Below are 25,019 nucleotides of genomic sequence, written 5' to 3'. Positions count from 1 at the left end.
TCCCCAGAAATCACATCTCCATGCACTTCAGTATGAGGAAAGAGTAGCTCATTTGGAAAAAAGGGCGTTCTTGTGCCTGTTCTTCCTGTAAGCCCTCCATCATCTTTGGTAACAGAGTTGACACTTTGGCGTGTCAGATACATACACTAGGGACACGGGGTGACGTCAGTGGAGAGATGTAAATGCTTGACATTAACTAAGATTAACAGAAGGGACGTGAGGATAAGCGACAGCATTGGAAACACTGGAGGAAATGAGGATGAGGAAGGCAGCAGCAGGAAGGGTGGTCACATGTTGGGGCAGTTCTTATTGCCGCCACGGGGGCGTCCTACGCAGGCGTATCTGTGCGGGGGTCTCGGTATCATCTGAGCAGGAGTGTCAGGCAGAAGGTGCTGATGAGCTGGACGCTCGGAGGAAGATGGTGGAGACTGCGGTCAGACCCAGAGAGCACTGCTGTAAATATAAAGAAATTACCGGTCAACATGAAATAAGTGTCCTACATGTGCCTCATTTATTAGTTTCTTCACACTTTGCCAAGGCCCATCTTGTTAAAAACACATCAAGTGTAGCGTGTAGTCTAGCTCGCATCAGCCGGTCACATCAGGTGCAGCTAATCAATGTTAACCAATGGTCATACAACACACAGTAGATTGCATCCGATTTAACTTGCCTTTGCTCTTCATCAGCTGCTAAGGGTGCTGCACTCAAAACCCACCTCCATCCCCATGTCCTCCATATCTGCCTGTATCTGTCGGATCATTTAATTTAATCCTTTTTAGCATCGTGAACTGTTCTGTTTCCCCAGGTGGGGGAACATATATTGCTGAGCTCCCGCTATGTCCATGCAACCTTAAATATATGCTATCGTTAAATATTTGATGACAGTGGTCCTGACAGAATTATAAATTGATCAATATAATTACTGTGGGGTCAAACTTTTCAGACTGGTTGTGTAGAAACAGCTGTTGTAAATGGTTTTGCGCTTCTGTTTGAGCAAAAGGACCTTAGGACACTGAAATAACAGATCAGATGGATGAGGTTACAGCGACTGCCGTCATCGCGTGACTAAACCAGCGCCCCAAGCCGCTAACATCTACCAGCTATGGAAGACGAATGACCTGCGTGAGGACAATTACAAGTCATTATATCTCAGAGGTAATGCTGGGTAATAACTCGCTACACAGCTCAAAGGAAAAGGACATGCTTGCAGTGTTACTTAAACATAAATACAACAGTGACTGCTATCATAAACACACACACACACAACATTTCATTATGCATGCAAGCTGCCAACAAAATAAGTTTAATAAATAAAGAGCAGGTATTGTATTTTAAAAAATCAATAGAAATTTATATCAAGAGTTTCCCTGGCTAGCAGGAAATCAATGAATTCATAATAAAGCTTTTTATTCTTCCTTTTCAATAAAGAACCAGATTGGGTGAGCCGTGACATCTTTCTCAAGGACCTTTGAAGGAGGTGGGTAATTTCGAGAGTGGGTGTACGGATCTGCTGGCCAAAGGATTGTGTATGTGTTAGGACAGACAACATGTGTATCTGTGTAACTACAGACGTTTTTCAAGTAAAAAGGACTGATAGTGTAATCTCTGTTTAGAGACAGAGAGGGTAATTTGTAAATAAATGTTTGAAAAATTGGCCTTTCTCCTCTTTACCGCCACCTCTGTTTGAAAGCTAAATTACAGGATACTTTATATAGGTTGAAGTCAAATGATGCCAAACTGACATTTCACATGAAATCGTTTTTTTACAGAATACTTGTATATAAATTGCAATTTATTAATATACTGTCCTTTTTAAATCCATCAATAACACAAATGGACTTAATGAATTGCAATATGGCATGAGTTTCTTTCTCCCTCCATTAATGTGACTTTTCACAACTGTCTGTTCTGTATCTACTATGATTCAAAAAAACTTTTGCGTGGACATATGCAAATACAAACAAATGTTTGTTCATCGTGAATATTTGAGATAAGGCTAGTATAAGCATATTTATTGCATATCTAAACTCAATCACTGTTATTGTACACTCTCATTCGCTTCCAGACTCTCTGACGGGCCGTGGCCCAGAGATTTTGTAGGTCAGTGGATACGCATGATCAGATATATAAAAGCGGTCTGCAAAAAGGTTAACAGTTGCGGGTTGCGGCCCCCCAATTCCGTCATTCTGTCACCTCTGTTTCAAAGTCTGCACATAGTTTCTCTCACTCTCCCCCCTCTCTCTCCATTCCTCCTATTTTACCTCTCCGCCCTACAGCCAAATCCCAGTCAGGGTGTGATTTATGGGGACGCGGTAACACATGGGACGTCAGAGCCAATCATCATTCATCTCTAAAGAACAGCTCATGGTTGAGCTCCCATGGGCCGCACCCCGAGCCGAACAAGCCAAAGAGGAAGAATGGAGGAGAAAAGAGGAGAGTCAGTGCAACTCTGGAGTACGTATATTTTCTTAACATACCACAATATTGAACTAATAGTTAAAAACGAAATTCTGTTACAACAACATGGAAACATTGTTGTGAATATTTTATGATCAATTTGTGGTTACACTAAATAAAGCCGGTTCCTTAATGACATCATAGTGTTGGGTTAGGAAGTGACATCATTAAACAAAGGTCATTAAGTTTAAACAATTTTTGGAAGTTTAATTTAAAGAGTTCAAAGATGCCGATTTATAACAACGAGACAGAAAAGAAGCAAAAGAGAAGTTTTTCATTGATGAATGCACATCCACTGCAAAGCCTCATGGGTAAAAGATGAAGCCTGCCAGCTAACAACGCACACACAGACATACACATTCCTAGAACCAACAACAGCTATCAGCGATCTGTGCGGTTCTCCGTGAGCTTTCACAGTGATTGATCTCAATCATTAATTTGGCTCTTTGCTTGTGCCCCGCGGAGCACCGCATGCAGCTCACGCTGCACTTTCCTGTGTGTAAGCACCTGTGGGCGGCACGAACAGGTTTTACCGTGTGGGCCGCACTTGCCCCGTGTGTGTGTGATATAACAGCAGTGTTTGTGTCTGCCCGGGCACAGAAACTGGAGGAGAGATGGTACGCTGCCAGATACTTGGCAAGGTTGCATTAAAACTTAAAAAAAGAGTGGAGATTTTCTTCCTTTTCATTTCACCTTGACAGGTTTCCGGGGTGTTTAAGAATTTTAAAACAGAAACTATCACACCTGAGCTTGGGTAGCTGTGAGGGATTGGTATACAAATAAGAACGTGTCCAAAAAAGACAAGAGAGGGAGCAGATGAACAGATGAGTCAAGGCTCAGGTCGCGTCATGAAAACCACCCACTTTTCATCCGATTTTTCCCTGTTACCTCTATCACCGGCCATGGTCTGTTTCAAGCAAAAGGCCCATTATTTAACAAGACAAAAGTGCACAGCTTGTTCAATTGTTCATTTACACACTTTTCTTTTAATGATGCCACGATACATGTTAAACATGTGGCACAAACAGATGCACTGAAATGTAAACTTTCTGTTGAGCGTCTGTGAATATGAACATGATTTATGATAACACTTACGTGTGTATAACTATTTTCCAACAGACATCTCTCACTGTCTGCCATAAGCCAAAAAAACAAGATAATCAGAATCGAAATCTTACCATTGGACTACGAATCAATTGACTATGAATTTTGAGCTTGCAAAAATGTTAAAACAAAGCACAACAGAGCCGTTTCAAAAGATTATTTTATGAATGGCTAAAGTCATCTATTCATATTTAAAATGGGAGAGAAAAAATGACATAAAACCTTGAATTTAGTTGCTTATTTGCACCGCTACTAACACAGCTAGTAGGAACTCTTACAGTACAATTTCAAAATGTATAACTTACGTAAAGCTTATGATAATTTCTCTCATTTAATTTAGTCAAAGCAACAATTCTTAGTAATGCAAAGTGACTATTTTGATATGTTTTTCTTTAAATTTAAATAAAAGTAATGCATCAGACTTTAGACATCAGTCCAAAACGTATACACATCTAATAAGAATATATTTTCATAAATTAGTGATATTGTTCAATTACATTTAAGGGATATTAGTAGAACGTGGGCTTAATTGATAAGCAGTCCGAAAAATATTTTATTTGATTACTTTCTTTGTGGATACAATATATAACCCAGACATGATCTTGACGGCCTTTGTGAAATTTAACCAGTAAGAAGAAAGCGTTTGCCATTTTGAACATTCAGAGCAAGAAGGTCAAGCCTTTAATTCATCAACATCAAATCACTGTGGCCTGAGATCTGAGATCTAAAACCTTGAGCAGAAAGAAGAAATGTTGAGCAGAATGTTTGCGACCAATAACTGTTCAAATTAAATAGACTAAATCCTAATGTGTTCACATGCTTGATAAAACATGACGATGAGTTAATGTTGACAGAATCTTCATTTGAATGAAAATGTGAAAATGCGGAAATATTTCACTGAGGTTTTATTAACAGCACTATTGATTTGTCTCACTAAATGCGTTTATAGAGCTGTAATGAGTGTTATTCTGTACAAAGGGTCGGGTTTGAGATGTATTATGTATTTTCTGAACCAGATAGAGTACTGTGATCTTCAAGGTTATTTATTAAGGAGCTGCTGAGTGTTTCACAAGTTAAAAAAGCATTTTTAACTGCGTTTTGGAAAATCTTGGAATGTTCTTGAGGTTCCCTGACAGCTGTCATAATACGTTAAGGTTTTCCTCATCAAAATCTTGAGGGAACTTCATTTAAATTAAATTTATAAATATAAAGGTTTTCATTCACAGTAATGGCAGCAGTACTGTGGTAAATGAATCTATCAGACGGAGGAATAACTTTCTGTCTTCCGTTCATGATGGACAGTCATCAAAACGCACAGCGGAAAAATATGGGAAAAGCATGTCAATTCTTTCAAACACCAAATAAAAGAATCAGAGTTTGCATCAAGAGGCCAGTTTTCATTTTTTTTATGACCAACCTTTCAAATTTCCCACCTAATTCTCATTCTCATATTGTGGCAGATATTTTACTTTATTGTTCGTGAATCGCATTATTATCACTTTTTAGGTATATTTGTGCATTTTTGCACTATTTGAATTCGAATAATTTCAAGGTGGTACAATGTCGTGACAATGAAAATAAACAGCCGTGGAAAATAATAAAGACCATTCCAGATTTTCATTGAATCAGCAATTCTAGCTGTATTGTGGGCATCCTAGTCCAGTGTCTGTTGAATTATAACAATATCAAACCTCAGGAGTGACAAAAAGTCATCCAACAGCAATGTGAAACACTTACAGCATGACAAGACACATCAAGCGTGTGATAAAGATCCAGGTTGTCACGTAAAAAAGAATTTTTGATCTTTTCCTAAATACATTCAATAAATTCAATTGTTTGAGAGGGAATACGAACTTGTTTTCCTTGCAGTATTTGAGATCTGGAAAAATTCAGAGCATCTTTTCTGTTATTTTCATCCGTTTTCATTTTCTGCAAAAAAACTATATTTGTATTTGAAATTTGGGAGAAATATCCTTAGTAGGTAGAATCAAAGTTATTAGAATGATATAAAAATTATAATTTCACCCGAACACATACAGAAAAACTGTAAATAATTTTGGAATTGTCTCTTAATATTTTCTGTATACAAATACATTACTCCATCACGGGAATGCATAATGCTCCTCAAAGTTCATGTTGTATTTCATTTCATGTTTCTCATTTGATTTTGGGGTAAAATATTACCCAGACATGTTCTTGTGCGATCACCCTTATCTCCTCGGGGAAGTATGGGGAGAGGGTAGGATGGCACTCTGGACAGCCGCCCTGTCTGGCGCTGGGCCTTTTCCTGTCCGTGTGCAAACCAATCCTGTGCCAGGACAAGCATTGAGGAGGAGACCCGGGCCATCAGAGGGCTGCACGAGGTGAGGAGAGGCCAGAAGAGTCAGACCTTGAGCCCGGGCCCCTGTAGCCCACTACAGATGCTTTCAGCACTCGAAACAGGACAGAGCTCTGCGATAACACCAACACCGCCGGCATGGGTTCAAGCATATCTCATTCTTGGCACATCTCACTTTCTGTCATTTCATTTCATACTTCACCCAAAAAATGTAAGTTCTTTCATCATTACTCAATCCCACATTGAATCAAACCCGTATGACTTTCTTTCTTTCGAGAAACACAAAAAAGGAAACTTTGAAGAATGTATTCATTCAGCACCACAGAAATATATTTCAGTTTTTTTCTTTGCTCGGTCACTTTTAATGTTCTCACTGCTGCTTCTTAATTTACAGACTCTTTGTCTCTGAAACACAGTAGTGACCTGAACTCAGACTGCCGGTGAAGCTATATCTACATGAAAAGACATTATGAAATTCATTACTGGAGGATTATGGGTGACGGCTCGTCTTTTTCTTCCCATACAAGTGTACTTAAGATGCTACAGACCTGTTTTGTCCACGTTGTCCTGTTGCTTGCATTTTCCCTTGGTAACGGAAACGTCATCGATGGCGATGTCTCCCTCAAAGCCGTTTCCACGGATACCTTCAAATACCACCTGACAAAGAAACACCGGTGTTAGATGCCTCTCTCGCTTAAACCCACACGAGTCCATTACAACAGACATTAGTCAATTTTCATTTCATTTGTGTCCATCAAAAACACACAAATGGACTGATATGCTGAAACACAGCACGCTTGGGAGATGTCACAACCAGCAATTGGTGAGTGGTGATTTATCATCATATTAATACTTTTGACCAGTTATGCCCATTTTTCCCTGCAATCAATAAATCAATGCACATAAATGTCCACCTCATTATTCTAAGGTGATTGTATAGGCTGTAAATAAATCCTGAAATCAATGGTGTATGGACCATTTATGAAACTTATTTAGGATACATTTATGAAACCTATCAATGACATGAAAAGTGCTCTTGGTTGCATTTTCAATGATGATTACAAATATGTAAATAGTCCATCTTACATAACTTATACTGAAAGGTATATTATATTCATAAAAACTACTGTGTTTTAACACTTTATTTCATCCCTTTTGAATCTAAATTGATCGGTGCACACCTGTGATCTAGCTAAGCATTGTTGCTGTATTCAACACTGTAATATAACCAAATACGTGTATGTATCAAATTTATTGTTACACTACACAAGGCTGAAGGACGATGCCACACGGAAAGTGAACTTTAATGGAGGTGAAACAGATGAACAAACGGAACATAATACAAGACGACATGGCATATTAAGTGTTCAGGGGATAATCGGGTGCAAGGGATTATGGGAAGTGTAGTCTGTGAGTTCAAAAGTCAAGGGAAAGAAAACGGGAATGGTCAGGAGAAGGTGCTGATGCGGGGGGCGTTGCAGACAGCGGTGGATTTGTTACACTTACGTATATTATGTGTAATTGAGAAAAGAATGGCAAAGCGGTCCATTAAATCATAATAATACGGTTCCAACTCCACTCGTCGGTGGTGTTTGATTGACAGCTTAATTACATTGAATCTAAAGCTCACCGCAGTGATCTACATTAATCAGATTCATGTCAAAGCCCACACTCAGTCGAACTGGAGTTACAGAATTACCCCCTCCTTGACCGAAAAACACCTTTATACACTCAACATCACCTCCAAGCCCCAGCTGCTTGACTAACACACAATTCATTTAAATGTATAGACAAATGTGCACAGAGCTATTGGATACACATTCAGTTTTACCCACTGCACCTTAGCAATACATCTTAATCAATTTGGCACATTCGGAAACTTTTAGAATAAGTTGTGCTGAACGTTTGCCTGAAGTGGACACTTGGAGACGTTATTAATGGGCACAGGAATTGTTAGAATCTTGAAATCTGTATTACACTTTAATAAAGTTTTAACAATCTTTTTTGTCTGAACCACCCCCAACCCTTCATCTGCAGCATTCAATGAATTCCAAATGGGGTTCAGGGTGTGACGTCCATAGGATGATCGAAAACAATGAACACAGCTATAAAACAGTTCATATAAAGGAAAACAACAGCATTAAATATTACTACAAAAATCCATAATCATATCTATGTATTACATATTTTTGACTATATACGCTATACATATATATATATATATATATATATATATATATATATATATATATATATATATGTTTGTCAATTTGGGGTAAACTAGAGCATTCTGAAATACAAAGTGTTTTTTGTATTAATGAGTAATTATATAATAATGATGATGATGATGATAGTAATAATAGTAGTAGTATAAAAGTAGTTGTTTTGTTGTTGTTGTTATTATTATTATATCAAACCAGAAAAATCATAAATTATATACAGTTTTAATGATTTGACATCTTCATTAATCATCATCAAAACATTTAATATTTTTAAATGATTTATTCAGTCAATTACAGATTATTATTAATATAACTAATGGTTTTTGAAATACCCCACACCGCGTGCATTATAACATTAATAAATAACCCTCATTCCTATTTAAATTCCAAATTGTGAACTTGAGCTGTACATGGCGCCTAATCCTGATGTTTCAGATGGTATATATATATATATATACAGTATATATATATATATATATATATATATGGTGCAAGACCCTTTAGTTAGCACAACATCCAAGGTTTACATTCTTGATCCCAAGTGAAGACAGGATACTTAGCTTAGTATACACACTCATGACCCTTGTGTTTTCATAAACACACACACACACACACACACACATCATTACCCCAGTCTCTCTTTATATGCCCAACAGAACGAGTCACTGACTGTCTGAATAAACAACAGGAGAGAGAAGTACGGCTTCAAGGGACGAGGCAGATGGGTAATTTAATTTGTCGGCGTGTGTAAAACTCTCTCTTTCTGTGCTAATTGGCTGCGGGGGCCACGGTGGATGCAGAGCGACATGACATCAAGGCAATGTCAAGTACTGCAGCCATACCTGCGTTACTGAATATATGTTCATTATCCGCTCACAAACGAACACTCACGTAAACATATATAACCACACTTTCAATCACAAGGTCATTGTGACACACAAACATCAACACACGCACACACACACAGAGATAAGCTGACCGCCATGGAAGGTGTTGGTTGTAATTGGTAGGCGAGGCGAGGCGACGCGTGTGTTTTCTCTGTTAGTGAATGCAAATGGCTTTCTCGAACGGGTGGAGCACAGTTCAGTTTAGTGGGCTGAGCTCATTACGGGCATGACAGACTATTCACCTCTCATACATGAGCTTACACGCCAGAAGAGACGCAGAGAGAAACAATTATGTGTGGTGTCTGAGTGGCACAGGCATCCAGACGCCTCTCCACTTCTACATTCATTACTTCGCAGGGAGAGATAGGAGCGTGATGTCGATAGACAGAAACCGAGGGGCGGTAAAGCCAAATAAAAAAATCTGTCACTATTTATTTATTCTTGTGTCATTCCAAGGTCTCGTGACTTTATTTTGGAACACAAATGGAGAACTTTTGCTTAGGAGAAATTAGAACAAAAAAGAGACGACACAAAGAATATCGGAAGTGTAAAATGAATGTAGATTGTAGATGTTAAATAATCTGCATTTGGGTAAATCTGATGAGAAATGTTTCAGTTCATTGAGATCTTCAATAATATTGACTTTTGTTGTCAGGCTCAGCTTGCTCAACGCTGTTGAGAATGGAGACCTTTGTGAGACTCTTTTTCTTATAAAGGAAAATAAAACCTTAGCTCTGTATTTAATCCCACCAAAATCTAAAATTGAAATAATTGCAGAAGGGAAAACAGACTAGTCTACTAATCGTCACACAACCCAGATTTTGAAAGGATGTATTTCTGCACATCGCGGCACCAGCAGGAACACGAGAGCCGAGCATGATGGGAAATTGGAAGAGTACAGAGATGAGAGGTTAATGGATAACAAACACAACAAAGAGCTGAGAGCATGAGCAGAGAGACGAGGAAGTGCCGATAAAGAGGATAAAGGGTAGAGAAGAGATGATGAGGAATTCAGAAAGAGCTTAAAGCGCTGTGTGAAAGTGGATCAGCGCTCGACAGAATGGACGCTTTTCTCCGGCTCCATCTTTTCAGAAAATCATCATTAAGCAAAGCTAATTAGAAGCCCTCCCTCGGTCCCTGAACTCTTTTTTTGTAAAGCTCCTGCGCTTTTGTCCTCGTTTCCCCGCTGGCATCTCTCACATGGCCGCACTGAACGTTTCTGCCTCCGCTGACCTTTACCATTAACGCACAGACTTTAGATGTACGTAAAGGAAACTGTAGAATATAGAGTTTTACTTTTAAAGAGGAAAATGTGATCATCTAGAAAAGTGTCATGATTTGAGATATCGTTTATGTCTGAAGTTAATACATTTGCTCCATGATTTTAAGGCATGGTTCACCCCAAAATAAAAATGCTGTCATCATTTTTCCACCCTCATGTCATTCAAAACCTGTACATGACTCTTTCTTCTGTGAACGACACAAAAGGTTGTTTGAGAAGTGTTTGTCCATAAAAATGGAAGTTCAATGTTGTTTGCTTACCAACATTCTTCAAAATATCTTCTTTTGCAAAGGAAAGAAAGTCATACAAGCGACAGGAGAGTGAACAGATAATGACAGAATTTTCATCTTGAGGTGAACAACTGATGAGTATTACATAGAAGCAAATTCACGGGCTGCACTAAAACAGATCAATTTAATGTAACACGCTGATACAATTTCAAATGAATACAAATAAAACATATTTAATATCATTTTACGGACGTATAAAATGGTAATGTAGCTAGACAACAACTTAAACAAGATACACCTGTTAAGTGTGTTTTGTAAAACAGTATTTTAATCCACTGAGATCGACATTGAGCATTAAAAGTGGTGTTAAACAGCACAATAAAGGCAGGTGGCATTTAAGAGGTCTATAAAAACAGACTCATTCCATCTTAAAGTAAAAGACACACATTCATTTCCCATTTCATGACATATCTGTGCCGGTTCAGAAATGAAATGTAGGTACGTATGTATACTGTACATATAAAAAATGATTAACAATAAAACTAAAAAGTTAATGGAAAGGAATGGTTTCTCTAGATGCTTTAAACTACCATATTTTTCCTTATGAACCGTTTTTCAGTTTCATATACGAGAAAGCCTTGACCTCCACTGATTGGTGGATATGTATTGTGGAAATGTAATAAAGTAAAGATGCTTTTCAACTTGTTCAACTTCAACTTAATATTCTGTTAAATGAGGACTGGGATTCGATCAGACAATCAGAGTTGATGCATTGCATTTGTTTTCTCGTATTAATATTGTGTTTCAACCAGCTTCTTCGCTGTGAAAATCTCTGCGGAAAATCCTTAACTATCAGTCTCGCTCGGATTAACCTCAAACCCATTGCCGCTGTAATGCATTCAATCAGTTGAGTAAAGCTTTTAAATAAAGCAACGCTAGAGCGAAACCGCATGATCCATCAGGCTTAGCGATGGTTGAGACGACCCATGCACCGATACAAAGTCTCAGTTCCCTTTCCTCTCCGGTTCTGTGGGGAAATGAATCTAATTCATCTCGGCAAGACCCAGCAGTCGGTCAATCTACACGGCGTGAGTCAACGGAGCAACAGAGAGAAGATGAGAAGAGAGCAAACAAACAGACAGCGAAGAAACGCTGCTGTCCGCTGGACATGTCAAAATCCTGCTGTCCAGCAACGTCTGGATTGGTCTTTAGCATCGATTGATGGAGGCCGACTGGGGCCTGGATGAGAAAGAGAGGAGCGTTGTCGATCTATTTACCTCTCCAAGGTGTCAAATACGCTGGATTACTGAGAGAAATGAACGAGATATGGTACAGATACAAAAAGAAGGGCGGGACTTCAAATAAGAACTCATATTGTCAAGAAAAGACGAATGTAATGTAGAATCTTCGTATTCTTTGGATCAGACTGAATCATGAAAAGCCAGGTGGCTGGAGGACGGGTTGAAAATAAGAGGGTTTGGTGATGGAAAACAAAAGCTGATTCAGAGGCTGAGCAGGTTATTACATTTTGATGAAAGATTAAAAAACAAACATTGTTTTCTTTGGAATAACATGCAAGGATGAATCCTTCACAATAAGACCAGAAACTCCATTCAGGACAGCAAACCAGAATAATTTTGATTTCATATATTGACTTTAATAAGCATGTTTATTGTGCATGATTCACTTGTGCATGCTTATCAAAAAATCATATCAAATGGAAAAATCATCATAATTTCATTAAATTGTAATTTATATCTTTATCTCTGAAACAATTAAATAATAAAGGCTGAGAAAATATTACATTTTATGTACTGCTCTGTTTTTTTAATTAGCTCTATATTGATTTCCATCATTGTTCTATTTGAGGTCTACTTTTGGAGTTCTCAACTTTATAGACCTCCCGTTTGTAGGTCTCCAAGGTCATCCAATTTGTAATTTTCTGTCTCCAGCACCTTTTCTCATCTGTGATGAGCAGTAAAACGTCTTTTGGTCTTAGCAGCTGCTGTGCACAGAGTTCGACTCAGCAGAAACAAGGGTCCAGAGGAGAGAGAGACAGAACACAACTCAGCGCTTCCTCAATCATCACAACCGTACACACACACACACACACACACACACACGCACGCAAAGACATATTACACCTGTCCAACCGGACTAGCTGATATAGCTACGAAACAAAAAAAACATCTAGATATGTCTGCCGGTATTCCACATGCATCACATGTATTTATGTATTTTCTCTGTCTCGCTTCAAAGAAAATCCATCATGCCAACCAAATAAAAGTCTGATGCCACATACATTCTGTTAACTGCAAAATGCAAAAGCGTTAAATACATTCGAAATGTAAATTTTTTAATATTATTGTCTGAATGTCATTCGCTTCGCTGACCTATATCTACAGTATATATAAACTAGGGGTGTTACAATATGTGATCTAATCTGTGAGATCAAAATTGGATTTCAGATTTAACATTTTGCTTTGGGAGCCAAATTGATCACAAACGCTCTCTCTGTCTCTTTTAATAGTATTGTTATTGTGAATTATTTTGGGTTTAATAAGAAAATGATAAAAATGTGATAATCTAAATATAAGAATATTTATAATCTGCACCCCACCACCCACCAGAAACCCGACTCTGGGTTAAGCCCCCTTAAATACAGCCCAGATCAAACTCGTATATTTCCATCAAACTTAAACACACTCACAAATCTTTCAAGCATACAAAAAAAACACACACCTGCAAAAAACTGCAGTCATACCTGGAAGGGTCCGCTCGGATAGATCACAGCATCCGCCTTCCTCCATTCGGGTCCCTGGTGTCCGGAGAGTGTCCAGACGGCAGAATCCACAGTGGCTATACTCTTCACTCTCATCAGAACATTAAGCGTTCCTGCAGGCAGACAGAGCAAAGCTCAGAGGAACATCATATTTCTGTGACCTCCACAATTCCTCCGGCTATATGACCACCTCTGACAAAAGAGAACGTCTTCTGACTGCAGGCATGCTTCACTAGGCTGCTTGTTCCGACCAGGACAAACGCCTAATAACTTTGAAAGATTCAATAGCGTGAACCTCGCAAACTTTCTTACATCCACGGATTAATTCTCCTACAGCCTGATGCCTTGTTAACCACAACCGTCAATCATGAGGACAGAAAAGCCGGCAAATTGGCGTTGTGATTTAAGAAAGCTCTTGATTCTCATTAGGTGGTCTGCGGATGTGCTGTCGGAGGCTCATGTAGGAGAAAACATCCCGCAGCAACATCTACACTGTGATTAGGTTAGACATTAAACACACACGCGGTCGTCTGAGATGAGAAAAGCTTTTGACGGAAGGCAATGAGGCCAAGTGGCACCTCTATGAGTCATGCATTAAATTATTGCTCTGACTTTGTGCTTAAGGGAAACTAATATATAATTCACATGCACTCTGGGACTCTGGGAGACGGAGAGAAACCTAGTGAGGATGAACTTTTGTAAAGCCTCAGATTAAGCCCAGGCATAAAGCGACTGAACATAAAAACACACCCATCTAATGCTTACAAACATTTCCTGCACAATCGATGCACGCAAAAGACAAAAGCAGACCTGACGGTGCGGCAGAGCAGCGCTCGGATGATCTTTATTCATTCACAAAGTGCAGAATAAATGAGAAACAAAATGTAGAGCAAGCGGTTTATCAAACAGATGGTGGCGTGACAAAAGTGCCTCATTAATGGTACAAAACACATCCTAATAAACTCATCTTTACTCATCTTACCAACAGACGACCAGCAGATACGCTCAACATACTCTATCAATCCAGACAGAGATACATAGGACTTTTAAATGTCATTTTTTATTAAAGCTTAGAATTGTCATTAATTTGATATTGGAAACTTTTTGGGGTGGTTCATAGAAATATGAAACTTATTTTATAAGCATTTACGCCCCCCTCATGTCATTTCTTTCTTCTGCAGAACACTTAAGATGATATACGTTGATAACCAAACAACACTGGACTCCATCGACTTCCATTACAAGGAGACAAAACCACAGAGACTTTTCTCAAAATATCTTATATCTTCTTTTGTGTTCATCAGAGGAAGGAAAATCTTTTGAACGGCTTGAGGATGAATAACTTATATTTTTAGTTTTGGGGGAAGTATACCTTTACGTTTATACAAATTGCTTTGGCAGTATTAGTACATTTTGAGCCAGAAAGCATGTAGTCATGTACAAGGTCAAATATTTGAATATTTATTGGCACTAAAGTAACACTTACAAATGTAAAATAGTACAGTTTGTGCGTATTTGTTTATGATGATACAATGGTAAAACCATATTTTAACATTATGTCAATAATAAGGCACATTACGATTTCTTAAAAGGTAGTCTGTGTCATTACTGTACACGATAACCAAAGTGACTTAAAAGGAACATTTCACTCAAAAAATGAAAAGTTCTGTCATCATTTACTCTCGAGTTTTTCCAAATCTGTATACATTTCTTTGTCCTGATGAACACAGAGAAAGATATTTGGAAGAATACTTTTCACCAATGCCATTGTAGGAAAAATTGGTTTATAAATGTATTTGTGGCATACAAAAGAAGATATTTTGAAGAATCTGGGACACTTTTGACCACCGTCGTCATTTTTCCCGCTATAGTCAATGGTGGCCAAGAACTGCTTGGTTACCACCATTCTTTTAAATATCTTTCTCTTTGTTTCTCAGAACAAAGACATTTATACAGATTTGGAACGACTCGAGGGCGAGTAAATGATGACCGAAATTGCTTTTCTCGGTTGAACTGACCCTGCTAGCAGTGTTGTATTGGAACCTCGCACGATTAGCTCGCCGCCCCGGCTAAAAGCGTCTGACACATCTCAATGACCCCAATCACTCTGAAGAGGTGTTTGATGGCTAATACATAAACATATAATGTGTACTTGTGCATTTTAAGGTGATTACAAACACTTAAGTTAAACTGTGCGTTACCTTTCGAGAGAAACGTGCGAGTGGGATGAAATCCAACCCTGTGAAAGTAACACTTGTGTGTAAATATAGTGAGATGCTCTAAATAAGGGCGAAAGCTCAGATCTGTGTGGACTCACTTGAAAAGAAGCGAAGGATCTAAACATCATGGGACCTCGGCTAACCTTGACACGGGTCGAACCCATCCTAACATCCATTCATCCTCGTAATGAGCACAAGCTGGAGAGCGGTTCAAGCTGTTTTGGTGCATTTTGATTGTTTAGTATACAATGTTTTTTCATTCTGGTTTCTAAAAAGTCAATAAATAAGGAATTCGATAACACAAATTACTGCTTAAAAAAAGTAAGACTTTTCCTTAAAAATATATAAATATATTTAACACTGAAAAATTTTCTCAGGAAGCAAAGTTATAGCAATACGACAAATTGTTATATTTGAAAATGCGATTTTTCTTAAATCATAAGTAAACTGCTTTCCCTTCCACAAATACCAGTAAACACACAAATATAAATATACAGTTTATTATTTACTGTAAGAAAATATTCGCTCATATAATGTTTTGATTGGCCAATCAGAATCAAGGACATCCACGGAAGAGTGTAAAAATCTTGTTTTTACTATTAATAGCCCAAACAAAATGGGCCGTGCATACTTTAAAATATAAAACAAACGCATGTGTTTACGTGCATCACTAAACCCTGACAAAGTATATTTTCAAGTCGATCCTGTGGTCCGCTAACAGTCAGCAGGGTCACTGTGTGTAATGAGTGAAGGATGAAATGAACCGGTACCCGGGGTGCTGTGATTGACCGGCACAGTATTAAATCCACTGGCTGCTGAATCCCACAAGCCTAATAAACTTCTAACACAGAACATGCTACGGTATTGCACTTATTGAAGTGTCTAATAGACTACTGCCCTTGTCCTCCTATTTCTATTAGACAGAAGCTGGTGATCACTGGAACAAAGTCTGTACTGAGGGGAATTGTAATGAAGTTGAATAAACTTGACTTTCCTCGACCTGAAGAACTTTTATTCTGGCCCATTGTTGGATACAGTCCATTTCTGTTTTACATTGTTTCCGTTGTTACAAGTACACCGCTGTAAAATAGTAAAACAACAGGTGCAAGTTGCCTAAAGAATGTAATTTGCAAGAGACAAGCGACTTGTGACGGAGCAACTTTGACAATAATTAAAAGCCAAACAGGGCCAATGCATCACCAGTCAAAAACAACATGAATATCTAGCGAGGGAATTTCTCGGTCTCACTGCTAGTAAAGATTTATTGATCCAGGTGAAGGAACGCAAAGCTTTTCTGTAAAGCTATTAAATGAAGACAAGCCTCACAAACACACGCAGTGATACAATCCCACTGTTTAATATGAGACTGGACTCAAATATTTTTATAAACAAATAGTCAATAAACATGTCGCCGTACGTGTCCAGTAAAGAAATCAATCGCTCACATGTTAAGCCATAGCTTTGTCTTAAACCGTGAAAGGTGACATTTCATGTTTGGTGCATTGCGTTAATGGGCAATTGTGACATGGACATTTTTGGTTTAATGTATATTTTTTGCTATATAAATCACACAAAGTTGGCCTCTGCATTGTTAAAAGTAAACAAACTTAACATGCCACATTTACATTTACGCATTCTCAGACTTCTATCCAAAGCAACTCACATTGCATTACTCTAAACATTTTTTTCTATGTTGGGATCGAACCCATGACATTTGCGTTGCTAGCATCACGCTCTAACCACAAAGACAAACAAACCTAATAGCCACACCGGATATGTTCTCACACCCTCTCTGTGAATGTAATGTGTCGCAGGTGCAAATAAAACAGCTACAGCAAAGCACTTCATGTTTTTATGGCAAGCGCAATTGTTTACAGTTTGTCTTCACACACTGCTAAAGAAGATACATTTTAAATAAAGTGAGTGCATTGACAAAATGTGTAAAAAATAACAAATTTTGGATGTCATCCTGATAAACACATCTGTTGTGTTGTAGTTTTTAAAACCTACCGTATTTACCTCAAAACACCTAATAAAAAACATGCAATGCAATTGGTTTTTAAGTCCTTTTAACACACTGTTTTAAACTTTGTCAAGTGTTTCAGTTTATGTAAGTTAAACTAAAACAAGTCAAGTCAAGAGAGAATCACAGGTCAAATATTAAACAGACTATAAATTCCTATATGTAATATTAATAAAGTAAAACTTTAAAATTCTAATTCTAAAGTAAATGAGAAAATAAGTCAAATAAAACAATTTCTAAATATGTATTAAAATCCTAGATTTGGTAAATGTACAAACATTTTAATAGAAATGTAGAAATTGTTTATTTTGATGGGTTTAAAGGAGAAGTTCACTTTTAAAAAAGCACCCATTGACTTTCAATAGTAATTTGTATTCGTACGTATTTGTAGGAAAGTCAATGGGGGAATATTTTAAAGTGAACTACTCCATTAAGTAACGTAAAGAGATTGCAAAATAAACAATTTAAAATTACATTTCTTATATTTAAAAACCTAAGGCAACAAAAATGTTTTACATTGTTGTTCATGACATTAATGCATTCTATAGCCACTTTTATCCAAAACAATAAACTTAAAACAATAAAGCAATTTATCGAGACCAAAGACTTCAAGAGCTTTTCAGCACGGCGGCATCTCATACTGATGTAACGTAGCCAACGCAGATCTAATCTCTCCAGTTGCTAATTGACATGTAATGGAATCTAATGTGAGCACAGTGGCGCAAATAAAAGACGAAACTCTCATATCGTTAATGAGGTTGTAATTTACGGCCGGCGACGCAGTCCTACACATTAAGATCGCTAACAGGGATGTCTGTCTCACGGCGGGACGTCTCGTGTAATGAGAGCCGAGCCAGCTGTGCCTCCCTCTCATTTTAGCATCTGTACACACCACGCCGCCCACATGCCAATACAGAGACGATGATTAACAGATTAGTGTACACGATGAGACCGAATCACGCCACCATCCAGCAAATTACAGCCATACCAGAAGAGTTCATCACAATGCATTATGGGATTGCATTCTCTATAAAGAATACGTGCCACGATCGAATTTTAGGTCACATGAAGAAACTAATATGTACTGGAACAACTGTAGCAAAAAGAGATGCAGTAAAAACCGACTACAATGATATTGAAGGTCTTTGAAAACCAGACACACTCTCAGACAATGAGACACGTGAGGGGTAAAGATCTCCTCCCAGTTTCAGTTCAAGTGGTCCGTGTGTGAGAGAGAGAGACAGGAAGACAGAGAGGGAGAGCGAGTGCACCCTAGGGTGATTGTGATTATGACTAATGCGATTCGTCTTTCAATTTTAATTTTCATTAAGGACCCACTGTCCCCACCAACTTCTAAATAGCAATGGAATGAATAAAACATCTCCTTTGAAATATACAGCTGATGCCTGCAGCAGAGAATCCAAATGCTTTCGGAAAGGCGAACAGATTGAAGCGCTGTCTGTGTTCACCAGACGCCCCCTGCCACGACACCAACCTGTGACACGAGAGTGGCACACGGCTAATAATTAGACAGGCCCGTCTCATTACAGCAGGAGAGACGGCGAGACACACACGTAAAGGGAAATAAAGCATACAGACAGCACAGACAGCCGAAGAAGAGGATGCAGAAGAGGAGAGGGAGGGCTGATTAAATTAGAAGAAAGTGCGCGGATAAAAGCTTGTTCGGTTTCTTTATTTGTCAAGCTGAAAATGGAGAAAACAGAAATCGTAGCTGTCAAAACTTCAGTTGTAGAATTAAAGCAAGTAACCAACAATTACAGTTTGTAACTAAAAGTTTCCAAAACAGCCACAGATCTTTGAGCTCCATAAAAATATAGAGATATAAATCACTGTGTGTGGGATTGCATTTTTGTAATTAAAGAAAAAAAACTTTATGAGTTTCATTTACCCTAAACACTTGTTTTGGACGATTAAGTGTATTCCGAGGACAATCTTTTCCAAATTACAGCAAAACAACCATCACTACACTGTGTGCTTGAAAGGTAAAATTGGATAAAATACCCTATTTGGACCATGTGGCAACATAGTAAAAATGTGTCAGTAGTAGAGATTTTGTATAAAATATAATCAAATATATAGGCTATTCATCGTTTGCGTGCCGTGACACAAAACAGTTTTGCACATAAACTGTTCAGCGCATGTGCTCCAGAGATCATTTTTGCTGTCGTAGAAGTGTGTGTCTGTTTAAGTAAGATCCTATCAAATCACTTCTCCCTAAAAATACTATTGAGTGACGGCTTAAACGTGTCAGACATACATACATAACACTGTCCTGCGGCACCTTGAACGGAGAGATGTCACTTCCAAACAAAACTTAATGTTTTAACAGTCACAATAAATAAGTAATAGATGTGTGAATGACATCATCGTTCGTTCTCTTTCTACTCCTCTCTCTCTCTCTCTCTCTCTCTCTCTCACACAGGACTCAAATAGCTTTACTGGCATGGTAAAAAGAGCCTTTACATTGCCAAAGCACAGAAACATTAAATATAGTCTCTTTCTTTCTGCCTTTCGCTGTCATTGACCTTCTGTCGAATGTTACACATAAAGCTTCTCAGACAGATATAGCCCAAGGCTACGACTGGAGAGAAAGCTTTCCGGTGGAAGTCTTAGAAAAAATGGTTTATATTTTGAAGAATGTTTCAAACATATGTAACATGTACACTTTATGTTCGCGTGTGCATTGGTGTTCTGGTCTGTGAAAATGTTTGTATTGGGTCATCTGGAATCGTTTAAAGCCCTTTGAAGCTGCACTGAAACTGTAATTTTGACCTCCAACCGTTTGGAGTCCATTGAAGTCCACTACATGAAGAATAATCCTGGAATGTTTTCATCAAAAACCTTAATTACTTTTCGACTAAAGAATAAAATACATAAACATCTTGGATGACAACAGGGGCGAGTAAATTATGATAAAAATCTATGTTGAAAGTGAACAATTCCTTTAAAACCCGATTTCTTCTGTCCAATTCGGATTTTAATAATTTCGTTATGAACTGAATGATTGAAGTCACTTCTAGATGAGATTATACCTGGGGACTCACCGATATGTTTTCCGTTCATGTGATAGTAGAAAGACACACAGTATGGTGCCCTGGTGGTCCCCGTCGGCCCTCGTGCTGCCGTGACGTTGTAGAGAGGAGAGAGGAGCCGAGCTCGATCGCCCGCCTGCCGTGGCCGTGATGTCTCGATGTACATGTAATAACCTTAAAAACAGCACAGAACGTGTGTTAGGGTGTATGTGTACCCAGTGCATGCTGGGTAAGCGACATGTGTGTGCATTCACCCTCTTTTGTCCCACTTCTGTCTTTATCAGGCCCTGTGTTAACCGAACGCTTGGGGTTCTGGGTGAGATGGTTCTGTCTGGTCCAGTCGAACACGTCGCTGCGGTCTTGAGTGAATCCACATATCCGCACGTCCTCGAACCCGCACACGTGATCTACATGTGAGAAATACATCAAAGCAAGTAAGATATAGAGTCAACTATAGAGTCAACACTTGCACTTAAACGGCTGATACATTTATTTTCAACACGAACAGAGACAGAGAGAGTGAAGGAATGGAGAAGAACACCGTGGTTTCACGTGGGGGTTTGAAACGTTTTCAGTGTTCTCCTCTCAACACCACATTCACCTCCTTAATTCACTCTGCCCGTCTCCAGTCAGTTTTAATTCAAGGTTTTTTTGTAGAAGCTTTGGCACGGTGTTGCGCGTGCGCCGCCAGGAGAACTCTGGATTTAATTGGCGTGAACTGAAAGGCAGAGGGAGGATTTGGAGGAGACAGAAAGAGCGTGAGGTAGAGAAAAGATGGAAAGTAAAAGTATAGGACTGTCTCACCTGAAGGTCTCGGGTAAGTGTAGGCTGCATGCGAAAAGAAACCAGAACATAAAGAGTGACATTGGGATCTATACACACATCACATTCAACACGACAAATCCATCACATTATAAGCATTACACAGGGCTGGGCAATATATCTTCAGCGATATTTCAATATCTAACTCAATATTTGCAGTTCATATTTGCTCTGAATTTCAATGAGAGAAACCGATGTTGTGAATTTAAAGATGAAACATCACCTGTCTTAAAGCTGTAAAGCTTTCAAGCCATATAAGAATTGAAAAGGTGTGTTTGAGGCATTACAAATCTACTGTGAATATTCGTCACAGATGAAAGGTTTCTCATGTTTCTCTTAATATGGAGGCCGGACCTTTTTCTGGTGGTCTTGTGAAAGTGCTGAGATTGTGAAGTTGATGATAGACTATCCAATGGGATTAGATGTTATCAGCTCTTTCTGAAATCTCGACTCAACAACTTTTTGTGTTTCTGGTGTTGTGTGGCCATCAGCAAACTTGCCACATGATGACGTCCACACATTTGTCATCTCGATTGACCATAATCCCTGAAGCGAAACCTCATCCGAAATTCATGACCTCTGTTGATACTAGTTGTTCTTACTTAAAGATTACTTAAGTACCCCACCTAAATATTGAGTCTACAAATTGAACAATTTGAATAAAAATAATATAATGTTATTTTAATGAATGTACTGTACCATACATTACAGCAAATCTCCAAATGTGTATACTGAACCAAATGTGGAGACATCAAACTGCATTTGATTCACGGCCTTATAGTTTACATCCGATCTGACCAGAAATCCCAAAGCTAAAGGAGAAGACTCTGGCATCTTTATGCAAACTCTGTCTGACTTCATCCGAACAAAGTTAAATTGTGTCTGTTGACCTTGGATGGAGAACTCATATCAGATAACTCATGGAGATGATTCGCTTGTTCTATCCGGCAATTAGTCTCTGTTGACTGGTGCTAGTAAAATTAATGAGGCTTCTACATTATCCTTTGCACAACACTGTGGTTGTACATCAACAGCACGGCGCATTAATACGACAAAATATCAGATATCAATCCTGAAGATCTCCTCGTAAAGATTTTATCCGGTAAAAAGGCGTGCTAAACTTAATTAGCATGGAACAATGCTTTGTGAAGGCCCCTGTGAAAATTATACATCGATATACTTGCCCTATGAGGAATATATGTTCTAAAAAATGTAAAAAATATTACGTAGTACTGTATACCTGGAGCACTAATGTATATAAGTCATATTAACATATTATAACAATGTTATGCATATACAGTATATATATTAATCACAGTTTGGTCAATATATTCTAATGAATAAGTATAATATATTAAATAAATTTATCATATTCATTATGATATCAAATAAAATATTATTTGATATACATTCAAATATGACTGGATATCAAACAAGTAAAAACAATTTTTTTTGTATAGCAAAATTAAGTAATACGTTGTACTAGCGGGTTTGTAGAATAATTCATCGGGTTTGGATGTTACTGAATCATGATGACATAATGATGGTGACTTACGTTCCGAGTACTGGATGATGCGTGTGACCGAATCTCCATTTACGAAGGAGGTTATGGGAGCCAGGCTGACCTCATATGACAGGGGAATCCGCAGATCCGTCAACGTGTAGGACATCAGCACACCCTTCACTGGCTCTTTAGTGTTGATCTGCTTGGACAAAATCTTCTGACCGTTCTGCAAAAACAGAAAAATAATAATTATTGAAACGAAAGATTGCATTGTGCATTAACAGTGTGTGTCTACATTAAGCGTGTCTATCCCATAACTAACCCATGGACGGAAGAAAGCATGCCCTGACCACTACCCCAAAGCGAGTTTGGGATGTCACCTTGCTCACCAACGAATTTTCTGTAAAAATTAAAAACGTTTATTCGCATATCAGTGGCTCAAATCTCTTTGCAAATAACCCGATAGAACTTTTGAATCATTTTCTTTGAGTTTCATATATTTGGAAGTTGTTGGTGTTTCTGACAGATCAGATCATTTTTGTACAACTTAATGTCACATTTTTCTGGTGTGTGGTGTTGCACGTTTTCAATTAAATGAATAATGAAATATTTATCATAAAAACAGTAAATACTGTATTAGTATGCGAATTACGCTAATACATGCGTTATAATAAGTTGACAAAATGGCTTTAAGGTCTTCTTGCAGAAACTTGTCATCTTAATACATTAAATGGCGTTCATGTTGCCGTCTGAGGGGTAACTACACACAACACGTGAATCACAAAAATAAAAGGTGCATTTCTAATCATTTAAATAATCATTATGCTCTGACATTATGATAATGATAAAATGATAAAACACATAAAAATGTGGCACATTAAAGTTGAATTTAAATCAGCTGTATGTAATAAATAAACAAAAAATAACGTATCCTACAAACCCCACAGAAATGCTCTGTGTCAGCTCTTTATCACCTAATAAATCAAATGATGCCCTATATTACAAAACAATTGGTCACACTTCAGTATAGTCGCTATTGTCGCTATTAACAAACCATGAACTACGACTTTTCCCCCAATAAACTCTTAATTTGTTGCTTATCAATAGTTAGTAAGGTAGTTGTTAGGTGTTGGGTAGGATTAGGGATGTAGAATATGGTCATGCAGAATATGTGCTTTATAAGTACTAATAAACAGCCAATATGCCAATAATAGCCATGCTAATAACAACTAGTTAATAGTGAGAATACCCCTACACTGAAGTTTTACCAAAAATGTAATATACTTATTTATCCTTATTACATTATATAAGTTTTGTGTATCTATAATGTTTTTAATGTACACATCCAGTTCATACGACTTTAATCCCGACAACATACCATATTAAAAACTATAGAGACCACAGAAACTCACATACTAAGTTACATAAACTAACCCAAAAAAACTGAGAAAAGCACCAAACTAAACTCTTACAGTAAATATATGCTCAACATAAATGCGTAACTAAATCTAAATTTGAAATCCACACAATAGAGATGTTGTTTCTTCAATATGTCTTCTAAAATTCACCAGGAAATGAGAAATGATATTAAATACTAAACTAAACAACCGTGATTCTGTAAATGACTTGAAGCTGGAAGCATGTCACATTCAGTACGACATCCCTTACCCGACAAAACACAGCAAAATCACTGATTTACCGAATGCACGGTCAGCTTCTGTAGGCACCCTGTCTCAAAAAAGGTTAAGTCTGATCTCAAGGCAAAACCCAAGCGTGCTGACTAAGAACACGTAGCAAACAGTGCAACCTGTCACTCTCTCCTCCGAGCGTTCCCCTGGGACACCTCACATCGCCGAAGAACGCAGCGGGGTTTGAAAAGTTTCTGAAGACCCGCTATCAAGCGTTTGTTTTCCGGGCTTCAGTGATGTACACTTGATTTATCTTCGCTTTGTAAAAGAAAGCTTTAAGTGCTGAAGCATGAACTGTGTTTAATACTCTGTAATCGCTGTTCAATAAAGAACTCCAAAGGTGAAGCGTGTAGCTTCTGCGTCGCGAGTCAAAATGTTAAAACCAATGACTGTTCTCAAACAGGTTTC

At 38.1% G+C, this 25,019-nt stretch overlaps 1 protein-coding gene across 1 annotated transcript in view; it reads right to left on the bottom strand.

The window, feature by feature from the left end:
* Positions 1-361: 361 nt before the first annotated feature.
* Positions 362-25,019, bottom strand: part of mdga1 (MAM domain containing glycosylphosphatidylinositol anchor 1) — a gene marked incomplete at both ends in the record, with an annotated part of 131,773 nt that continues 107,115 nt past the window's right edge. Inside the window, 7 exons of the mRNA XM_079473932.1 lie at positions 362-453; positions 6,448-6,556; positions 13,285-13,415; positions 20,610-20,771; positions 20,852-21,004; positions 21,402-21,425; positions 22,975-23,149. Of these exons, the coding sequence (XP_079330058.1) occupies positions 362-453; positions 6,448-6,556; positions 13,285-13,415; positions 20,610-20,771; positions 20,852-21,004; positions 21,402-21,425; positions 22,975-23,149 (846 nt within the window). The remainder of the gene's footprint in view (positions 454-6,447; positions 6,557-13,284; positions 13,416-20,609; positions 20,772-20,851; positions 21,005-21,401; positions 21,426-22,974; positions 23,150-25,019) is intronic.

This window comes from Barbatula barbatula (genome assembly GCF_947034865.1).
Source record: "Barbatula barbatula genome assembly, chromosome: 14".
Classification (NCBI taxonomy): domain Eukaryota; kingdom Metazoa; phylum Chordata; class Actinopteri; order Cypriniformes; family Nemacheilidae; genus Barbatula; species Barbatula barbatula.
Note: the sequence above shows the minus strand (reverse complement) of the source record. Positions and strands in the feature narration are given on the sequence as shown.